Source organism: Chenopodium quinoa, unplaced genomic scaffold (assembly GCF_001683475.1).
Source record: "Chenopodium quinoa cultivar QQ74 unplaced genomic scaffold, ASM168347v1, whole genome shotgun sequence".
Classification (NCBI taxonomy): Eukaryota; Viridiplantae; Streptophyta; class Magnoliopsida; order Caryophyllales; family Amaranthaceae; genus Chenopodium; species Chenopodium quinoa.
Window position 1 is genome coordinate 1,495,465 of NW_018742681.1, and position 10,876 is coordinate 1,506,340.

General features: G+C 40.4%; 1 protein-coding gene across 1 annotated transcript; it reads left to right on the plus strand.

Annotated features, from left to right (window-relative positions):
- Nucleotides 1–1,933: 1,933 nt before the first annotated feature.
- On the plus strand, nucleotides 1,934–4,468 carry LOC110722466. Its single transcript, XM_021901737.1, has 3 exons — nucleotides 1,934–2,084; nucleotides 2,484–3,421; nucleotides 3,569–4,468. Exons 1-3 carry the CDS (start codon nucleotides 1,934–1,936, stop codon nucleotides 4,466–4,468), a joined length of 1,989 nt encoding a protein of 662 aa, XP_021757429.1.
- Nucleotides 4,469–10,876: the final 6,408 nt, after the last annotated feature.

Below are 10,876 nucleotides of genomic sequence, written 5' to 3' on the forward strand. Positions count from 1 at the left end.
ATGACAATTACTATGCTCAAGGACCAGCGCAGAGGGCTAGTTTGGAGGAGATGATGGAAGCACAATCTAAAATGTTCAACACTTTCATGGCCACTAGTGATAAAAAGTTTAGTGAAGTGATGACACATAATAAAATGCTTGAAACCCAGATTTCTCAGTTGGCTAGTGCTATAAAAGATGGGGTTGGAGTTTCAAAACTCCCGCCTCAAGGTATTGACCCTAAAAATTCTGTGAATGCTATCACCACTAGGAGTGGAAAGACTTTGATAGGGAGCGATAATGTAATACTGATAAGCCTTCTTATCATGGGTTGAGAGAAGCATTTTAGGGTGTGTTTTGATGCTTTATATGTACTTTTGTTAGCTTTTGTGAGTTTTGGGCTGTGATCTCACTTATGTGCAAAAGGCGGGATTTATGAGTATAAGTGAGTGAGTGAGCTCGGGAACCAATGAAGAGTTATGTAAGAAGGATGGACCTTGGCTCGTGATTTGAGAGTTGTGATGGAGCATGGAAGAGCAAGGAAGAAAGCTTGAGGAAAAGGTGAAGCAAAGCAAGAAGAAGAAGCAAGGAAAGAAGGCGAAAACAGCAGGAACCGCTGCCAGGGCCGCTGGCAGCTGGCCAGAGCCGCTGGCAGCGGGTATACCAGAGTGAGGGGCTGCCAGAGCAGCTGCCAGCGGGTCTAGAGCAGCTGGCAGCGGCTCTGGCAGAAATTCGGGCTGTTTTGGTTAATTTTCAGCAATTTGGCTTTGTTTTGGCTCGTGTTTTGGATATTATTTTATTATTATTATTGTGTTATGTTATTAAAATATATAAACATATAAATAGCTTAGTTTTAATGAAGTTTTAAGGAAAAAAGGAGAATTAAGTTTTGAGAAAAAAAGCTTTCTAGGGTTTTCTTGGAATTTTCAGAATTCTTTGTTTTGGAATTAGAATCCATGGAAGCTTAATCTTCCGGATTCTTGGTTAAAGATTGAAGCTTTTAGCTACGAATTGTGAGATCTTTCTTCTCTTAATATCTATTGAATATATATTGTTCCTTGAATTAATTTCATGATTTGCTTTAATCAATTGCTAGGTTAGAATTATTGGATTCGCTTGCATCTAATTAATCTTTCCAAAGTAGCAACTTTAGGTTATTGATGCATGCTTTTGGTTGATAACTTGAAGAGGGAATAATATTATTGAAGAAATTAGACCGCTTGTGTTAATTTATTCAATCCTTGTTGATTTCTCCGTTTATTTTCTTCTTGTGGATAATTTAGAGCGCTTGTCTTGAATTGTGCATTGGAAAGGGTTAGGAAGGAGCGCTTTGCTATTTCTAACTATTTATGAGAATTTAGAATCTAGGAATTCTACAACAAGGTGTTCAATAGAGCTTGATTGAGGAGACTTCTATGATCAATTTGTATGTTCATTAGTGGATTTCGCATAACCAAGACCGTTCTTCTCATTGATTACCTATTCATTACGTTCGTTGTTCTTACTTAGTTCATTTATCATCATTGCTCGTGAAAACCCCCCTCGTTACTTAGGTTACTACCGTCCTAGAGTATTTCCACTTAGGTTTCCAGTTATTAGTCCCTTTTTCCCTGTGGATTCGAACTCGACTTCCCTAACTACGTTTATTTGCAGTTAGCTTAGTTGTGATATTTTTGGTTGCATACGACTGAGGCACACCAAATTTTGGCGCCGTTGCCGGGGAACTTAGGCGTTACCGTTTAATTGTTTATCTTAGTAGAATTTATTTTAGGATTGTTCTTAGCTATTTTTTTCTTTGTTTGTTCGCTAGGGTATGATAAGTACCCGTTCTGCTAACAAAGAAGTTTTGCAGTTTGATCCAGAAATTGAAAGAAATATTTCCAGGTTGCGAAGAGAGGCAAGAACAAACCCCAGTGAATCAACATACATCTTCAACATTCAAGAAGAGGAAGTGATGGCAGAAAATCGAACACTGAGAGAGCTAACAGCTCCTAACTTGAACCAACAGCCGTTGTGCATCGCATATCAGCAGTTGGAGGAAGGTGCTAATGTTGAGATCAAATCTGGTCTAATTCATCTATTGCCGGCATTCCATGGCATGAAGGGTGAAGATCCAAATAAACATCTGGCAGAATTTCATGTGGTATGTACTAGCATGAAACCGATTGGGATGACTGATGAGCAAATTCAGTTGAGAGCATTTCCTTTTTCTCTCAAAGATGCAGCGAAGGATTGGTTTTACTATCTTCCCCCAGGGAGCATAACAAATTGGGCAGGTTTGAAGAAGTGTTTCTTAGAGAAGTATTACCCAGCCACTATTTCTGCAAGCCTTAAGAAAGCTATCAGCAATGTGGATCAGAAGGAAGATGAGTCCTTGTATGAGTATTGGGAGAGATTCAAGAGATTGTGTGCTAGTTGTCCGTACCATGGGTATTCCGATCAAGACCTCATCCTATACTTCTATGGAGGTCTAACAGATGATGATTTGAGGATGGTGAATGCAGCAAGTGGTGGAGGGCTAGTGAATAAGACTCCAGGAGATGCAACTAGGCTGATTGCAGAGCTAGCAGAGAATTCTAGGCAGTTCAGTCAGAGAACTCCCACGCGCCGGGTGAATGTAGCAAATTCAAATACAACTGAGTTAGAGAGTCAAGTAGCTGATTTGACTTCTATGATGCGTGAGTTCATGGTGAACTCAAGGAATCCACAGCAACTGAATGCTTGTGGTTTATGCACCTCCATGGGACATTCCACTGATGCATGTCCTCAATTACAAGAGGAGCAGAATGAGCAGGCCAACACCTTAGGTTTTCAAGGGCAAGGTCCGCAGAGAAGATATGATCCCTTTTCAAATACCTACAACCCAGGATGGAGAGATCATCCAAATTTGAGATATGGGAATTCCCAAGGAAACCAACAACATCAGCATGCTCAAGGTCAACAACAGTTTCAGCAATATAGGGCACCGTTCCTAACACCTCAAGGCCAAAGCTCTAATTCAGGTAATATGTCAACTGAAGAAATGATTAGATCACTAACTTCTAATGTTTCTACCATGCAGCAGAATATGATGCAGTTTCAACAAGAAACCAGATCAAGTATTCAAAACCTGGAGAATCAAGTCAGTCAAATCTCAAGTGCAGTAAGCCGACTTGAAGCTAAGGACTCTGGAAAGCTTCCATCCCAAACGGAGTTGAACCCTAAGCAACAAGTTAATGCAATAACATTGAGAAGTGGAAAAAAGTTGCAAGAAACTGTAGTTGCACCTAAGAAGGCTAAAGACTTGATTGGAGTTGAGGAGGAGGAAGTAGAACAAGAAACTAAGGCGAATCCGCCAACCTTTACCTCTTATGAGCCTGTGCCACCTTTCCCAGAAGCCTTGCAAGATACTCGAAGGTATGAGAAAGACAAGGATATTTATGAGACTTTCAGCAAATGTGAGGTAAATATGCCCCTCTTGAATGTGATTAAAAGTGTTCCTAGTTTTTCTAAGTTTATGAAGGAACTGTGTACGATCAAGAGAAAGCACAGGTTGGGAGGAAAAGAAAAAGTGAAGGTGAGTGCTCATGTTTCTGCAGTTTTCCAAAAGAAACTCCCAGAAAAATGTGGTGATCCTGGTATGTTTACTATTCCTGTTACAATAGGAGACACCACATTACACCGAGCCATGTTGGACCTAGGTGCATCAATCAATGTCATTCCCTACTCCCTGTTTAAATCTTTAGAACTTGGGCCTTTGCATGAAACTGGGGTAGTAATTCAGTTAGCTGATAGGTCCAATGTATATCCTAAGGGGGTAGTAGAAGATGTACTTGTTAAGGTTGATGGATTGATCTTTCCTGCTGACTTTTACGTCCTTGACATGGAACATGACAAACAAGCAGCCCCCATCCTGTTAGGAAGACCTTTCTTAAAGACTGCTAAGACAAAAATCGATGTGTCTACCGGTTCTTTGACTATGGAGGTTGATGGGAAAGCAATTGTGTATAACATTTATGATACCATAAAGTATCCTGTTGATACTCATTCTTTATATTCTATAAATGTTGTCGATCCAATATTGCATGATGTTTCTAACATTGATCATGGGGATGAGCTCCTCACACCTATTACTAATGTTGTGTCTGGTGATTTCTTGGATTCTTCTATACCTACTAATGTGCAGGTGAAGGTGGCGGAATTGAATGAACAGTCCAAGCTTCCACCTACACCACTAGGGGCAACACCCACCCCGTCATCATTTCCGGGCAAGAAATTATCCCAGGTATACCACAAAGCAAAGAATAAGGTGTGGCATGACAAGATGAGCTCCCGTTGGAAGGGTCCAATTCAAGTTGACAAGGTCTATCCGCATGGAGCGGTAGAAATTCGGAGTTTAGAGACCAACAACATGTTCAAAGTGAATGGAAAAAGGCTCAAACCATACTACGAAGGGTTCAAGGTCGAGAATTTGGAGAACATCGATCTCTACGAGCCATCAATTGATTAACGAAGTTTCATGAGTTGTGTCGAGCCAACGACGTAAAACAAAGGCGCTAATCGGGAGGCAACCCGAAAACTCTTCCCCGTTTTCATTTATTTTAGTTTTTATTGTTTTTGTTTTGATGTACCAAGTGCTTTTGGTGGATTTATGTAGGAGGATGCTTTGGGAGTACGTATTGTGAGCAAAAACAGAGCAAAACAGGTAAAAACAGGCTTTGGGAGGCAGCCCCTGCAGGAGCCGCTGGTAGCGGGCTGGCAGCTGCTCTGTAGCCGCTACCAGCGGCTCTCCAAGCAGCCAAAAAATCCCAAAGTTCTGCCCCAGCCGCTGGCAGCGGGTCTGGTGCCGCTGCCAGCGGGTGTCCTTCAGAAAAAAAAAAAAAAAAAAAAAAAAAAAAAAAAAAAAAAAAAAAAAAAAAAAAAAAAAAAAAAAAAAAATTTTGCAGCAGCCGCTGCCAGCGGGTCTTCCAGCAACATTCACCCTAAATTCCTTCTTAAGCCGCTGGCAGCGGGCCCCAAGCCGCTACCAGCGGCATTCCCTGCATACCTGAATTTTTGCCCTTTTAAACCCCTTTTTCTTCAATCCTACAATCCAATTCATTCTAGTCTTTATCCAAAACCCCAATTAATCACTTCCCTCTATCCCTTAGCAAGTATTCTTTATCCAAAACAACCCATTTGCCCCATTTTCAATCCAAAATTCAGAAATTTAAAAACCCCTCGTCTAACCTCTTTTCCCTCAATTTCAAGTCCAATTAAACCTTAACATTGTTTCAATTTCTAAAGTCTAAACTTGAAATTTGAGGAATTGTGTGAACCTTGGTGTTTGGAGGTTTGGTGGGTTGCTCATTGTATTTTGAAAGAGGAGGTGAGATTTGTGCAATTCGTTCTTGTGCAATGGGAAGACATAACAAGTGAAGGCAACCTCTTCACCTACAAGGGTTGCAAGGGGGTAGACAACAAGGGGATACTTCAAGGGAGGGTGTATCACCCTCTTTTCCCCAAGCAAATGACTTCATGGGCATTCGTCTAACTACGAAAGAAAAGACTACATGGGTTCAACTTCAACAGCCCAAAAGAATGGTGCAATGCACAAAAGTCGTCGATTTGGAGGCATTGCAAGTGGTTGGTTTGGAGGAAGTGATGGAGCACGAGCGCACCTACTTATGTGAGGTATAGATGAATTCCTTTCCACTTTGACTAAGGGATGTCAAGAATTTCTTTCAATTTTAACAATAAGAACTATGTCATGCCTTATGCGGTAATTAGAAATGCGTTTGGTTGGAATAATCTTCCCATGGGCAACACTTGGGGTCCCCATAGTTCATTTTTCTTCTCGAGAGTTTTGAAATCCTTGATAATGTCGAATCTTCCAACTTCGGGAATCCTTCCCATTAAGGTGGTACTTATTTCTTCCCTTTCCCTTACTTTTGTTTTTATTGTTGTTGTTCTTGCATTGAGGACAATGTCTCATTCAAGTAGGGGGGGGGAAGCAATTCTTGCATATATTCTTTGAATTTTGTATAGTTATCTTGATTTCATGTTTTGTATAACTATCTTAATTGTGGTTCAATGAAGCAAGCTTGAAAAAAAAAAACAGAAAAAAGTAAAAAAAAAAAAAAGAAAGAAAGAAAAAAAGAAAAAGAAACCCGCTAAGTCGAAAACCTGAAAAGGCGGCTTAGGCAAAAATGGGGGCCCGGTTAGGTTGAAAACCCGAAAGGGCGACCTAAGCAAAAAAAGTGGCTAATGAGTGGGTGAGAAAGTGAGATTTGGAAAAAGATGAGAGGCTAGGATGAAAACCCGAAAGGGCTCCTAGGCAAAATGAGAGAAAAAAGAGAGAAATGTTCATGAATTTGATTTTTCAAGGAAATTTCGCATCTATTTGCCGGAGTCGGTGTCATAAGGGGAGGAGATATAAGGAGGTGTCGGGGTAGGTTTCATCTTGGTGATTTTGGGAGATAGTTGAGATTTTGGGGGAATTTGTTGATCATCTTAGGAATTTGAGAGCATGAGTTGTTTGTTTTCACTCTTGAATGTGGAAGTGTTTTTATGAGATTTTTGGTTAAGTTGAGTTTTTGTTTGCCCAATTTTATCAAAAATTTCATTTCTTTAGGCGGTTGAGAATATTCATACTCATGGCTATGCGTTTATCGTTCCAAGTTGATTTTGGGGATGAATTGATAAATAAGAAAAAAGGGAGATTCAAAGTGTGAAGTATGGGGGAGTGTGATTGTGATTGGTTGATAAGTACTAGGATGTTTTGTTGAGTTTGAGTGCATAGAGCTAGTTTGATTCCACCATCTTCTGTTTTGAACCTTAGTGAGGAGGATGTTTTATTCTCTAAGTTTACTCGAGGGCGAGTAAAGGTTCAAGCATGGGGGAATTTGATAAGCCTTCTTATCATGGGTTGAGAGAAGCATTTTAGGGTGTGTTTTGATGCTTTATATGTACTTTTGTTAGCTTTTGTGAGTTTTGGGCTGTGATCTCACTTATGTGCAAAAGGCGGGATTTATGAGTATAAGTGAGTGAGTGAGCTCGGGAACCAATGAAGAGTTATGTAAGAAGGATGGACCTTGGCTCGTGATTTGAGAGTTGTGATGGAGCATGGAAGAGCAAGGAAGAAAGCTTGAGGAAAAGGTGAAGCAAAGCAAGAAGAAGAAGCAAGGAAAGAAGGCGAAAACAGCAGGAACCGCTGCCAGGGCCGCTGGCAGCTGGCCAGAGCCGCTGGCAGCGGGTATACCAGAGTGAGGGGCTGCCAGAGCAGCTGCCAGCGGGTCTAGAGCAGCTGGCAGCGGCTCTGGCAGAAATTCGGGCTGTTTTGGTTAATTTTCAGCAATTTGGCTTTGTTTTGGCTCGTGTTTTGGATATTATTTTATTATTATTATTGTGTTATGTTATTAAAATATATAAACATATAAATAGCTTAGTTTTAATGAAGTTTTAAGGAAAAAAGGAGAATTAAGTTTTGAGAAAAAAAGCTTTCTAGGGTTTTCTTGGAATTTTCAGAATTCTTTGTTTTGGAATTAGAATCCATGGAAGCTTAATCTTCCGGATTCTTGGTTAAAGATTGAAGCTTTTAGCTACGAATTGTGAGATCTTTCTTCTCTTAATATCTATTGAATATATATTGTTCCTTGAATTAATTTCATGATTTGCTTTAATCAATTGCTAGGTTAGAATTATTGGATTCGCTTGCATCTAATTAATCTTTCCAAAGTAGCAACTTTAGGTTATTGATGCATGCTTTTGGTTGATAACTTGAAGAGGGAATAATATTATTGAAGAAATTAGACCGCTTGTGTTAATTTATTCAATCCTTGTTGATTTCTCCGTTTATTTTCTTCTTGTGGATAATTTAGAGCGCTTGTCTTGAATTGTGCATTGGAAAGGGTTAGGAAGGAGCGCTTTGCTATTTCTAACTATTTATGAGAATTTAGAATCTAGGAATTCTACAACAAGGTGTTCAATAGAGCTTGATTGAGGAGACTTCTATGATCAATTTGTATGTTCATTAGTGGATTTCGCATAACCAAGACCGTTCTTCTCATTGATTACCTATTCATTACGTTCGTTGTTCTTACTTAGTTCATTTATCATCATTGCTCGTGAAAACCCCCCTCGTTACTTAGGTTACTACCGTCCTAGAGTATTTCCACTTAGGTTTCCAGTTATTAGTCCCTTTTTCCCTGTGGATTCGAACTCGACTTCCCTAACTACGTTTATTTGCAGTTAGCTTAGTTGTGATATTTTTGGTTGCATACGACTGAGGCACACCAAATACCCCCCAAAGAGTCAACCTCCACCTATCACTGATAATGTTGTAGAAAGTGAGGATGAGAGGACCAGAGAGAATGATAAAACTATTGAGGTCCTAAAAGAAAAGGAAGGTACGCAAGTTAAAGAACCTAATCTATTGCAAAAACTTCCTTACCCCCATAAGTTCGTGAGACACAAGCTAGATGTCCAATTCGGTAAGTTTTTGGAGACTTTGAAACAAATTCACCTTTCCATACCATTCACCGATGCTATAAAGCAAATGCCTAACTATGCTAGGTTTTTGAAAGATATTTTGAGTGGTAGGAGGAATTGTGATGGGGTGGAAACTGTTAACCTCACTGCGAATTGTAGTGCAATCATTATGAACAAAATTCCTCCTAAATTAGGAGATCCAGGTAATTTCTCAATCCCTTGTGCTATTAAGAAAATGAAAATTGATAATGCATTATGTGATCTTGGGGCTAGTGTTAGTCTTATGCCATATTCTGTATATCAACGTTTAGGGGTAGGAGAACTTCTTCCTACCAACATTACCCTACAGTTAGCTAATCGTTCGATCAAATTTCCTAAGGGTAAGGTGGATGATGTTCCCCTACGGGTTGGGAAATTTGTGATACCTGTTGATTTTGTGGTTTTGGAAATGGATGAGGATAATCATATACCCATTATTCTTGGACGACCTTTCCTAGCTACCTCAGGTGCTCTCATTGATGTGAAGAGTGCTAAGATTTCTTTAAATGTAGGAGAGGAGGTCCTTGATTTTGATTTGAATAAAAGCATGCAATATCCATGTTCTAGTTCCGAAAACTTCATGATGATTGACACTATTGATTTGATTGTTTCTAGTATGCATACACAATTGCTCTCTTCTAACCATGATCTTGAGCCAAGTGATACCGAGGAGGACAGGGACATGGAAGAGCAATTTCTTGACGGAGATGAAGGAGAACACAAGCACATGGAGATCACAACCAAGTATTCTCTTGCTATAGCCGCTGCAAAAGAGGTAAATGAGGCCCCAAAGGTAGAATTAAAACCTCTACCAACACATCTAAGGTATGAATTTCTTGGTCCTAATTCAACTTACCCTGTCATCGTGAATTCTTCTTTAGATGCGGATCAAACTCGGAAGTTATGTGATGTATTGAGAGAGCATCAAAGTGCCATAGGCTATACCATTGATAACCTCAAAGGTATTAGCCCTGCTATATGTATGCATCACATAACTCTCGAGGATGGTGCGAGGCCTTCCATAGAGAGGTAAAGGAAACTCAATCCTCAAATGGGGGAGGTGGTGAAGAAAGAAATCACCAAACTCCTTGATGCAAGTATCATCTTCCCCATTTCGAGCTCTAGATGGGTTTCCCCTGTGCATGTTGTCCCTAAGAAGGGGGGAATGACTGTGGTTGAGAATGAGAATGGTGAGCTCATCTCAACTAGAACGGTAACCGGTTGGCGGATGTGCATAGACTATAGACGTCTAAACGCACCTACCAAAAAGGACCATTTTCCCCTCCCATTTATTGATCAAATGCTTGAAAGACTAACTAGGCACAAGTACTATTGCTTTCTTGACGGTTATTCGGGGTTTTTCCAAATACCTATCAACCCCGATGACCAAGAGAAAACAACTTTTACTTGTCCATATGGTACATTTGCCTACAGGAGAATGCCTTTTGGACTATGCAATGCACCGGGCACCTTTCAACGGTGTATGATGAGAATTTTTGGGGACATGTTGGAAGCCAAGATGAAGGTTTTCATGGATGATTTTTCAGTTGGAGGCACGTCTTTTGATGATTTCTTGGTGAACTTGGGAAAGTGCTTGCAACGATGTGAGAAGGTGAACTTGGTCCTCAACTGGGAGAAATGTCACTTCATAGTAGAGGAAGGGATTGTCCTTGGTCACAATATCTCAAATGTCGGGATAAAGGTGGATAAGGCAAAGGTCGAAGTCATCGCGAAACTACCACCACCGGTCAATGCAAAAGGGGTAAGACAATTTCTAGGGCATGCAGGCTTCTACAGGCGGTTTATAAAGGACTTTTCTCTCATAGTAAAGCCTTTAAATGCCCTACTGCAAAAGGAAGTTGATTCCAAGTTTGATGAAGAGTGCTTACATGCTTTTAACACACTCAAGAAAGCTTTGATCTCGGCTCCGATAGTGCAACGACCAAGATGGGACCTACCATTTGAGTTGATGTGCGATGCAAGTGATACGGCTATCGGGGGTGTTCTTGGGAAACGAGTTGAGAAGAGGCTTCACGTAATCTACTATATGTCAAAGACCTTGAATGAAGCACAAAGGAATTACACCACCACGGAGAAAGAGTTCTTAGCCATCGTTCATGCTTTTGAAAAGTTTTGGGACTACCTCATTGGTTCAAAGACAATTGTTTACACCAACCATGCCGCTATCAAGTACCTAATTTCGAAAAAGGAGTCCAAACCACGTCTCCTTCGATGGGTCCTTTCTTTGCAACAGTTTCATGTGGAGATACGGGACAAGAAGGGGGCCGAGAATGTGGTTGCGGATCACCTTTCACGCATGGAAAGGGAACAACAAGATGATGATGGGGTGCCCATTTGTGATGAATTGAAAGATGATGTCTTGTACCTCATTAAGGAGAACAGACTACCT

Bases quoted from the DNA above. Each gene is read 5' to 3' on its own strand.
- LOC110722466 (XM_021901737.1), top strand. From the start codon at position 1,934: ATGGCAGAAAATCGAACACTGAGAGAGCTAACAGCTCCTAACTTGAAC. The intron at 2,085-2,483 runs GTGAAGATCCAA...TGGTGAATGCAG, and splicing joins GGCATTCCATGGCATGAAGG to CAAGTGGTGGAGGGCTAGTG. The intron at 3,422-3,568 runs GTAAATATGCCC...GTTTTCCAAAAG, and splicing joins AGACTTTCAGCAAATGTGAG to AAACTCCCAGAAAAATGTGG.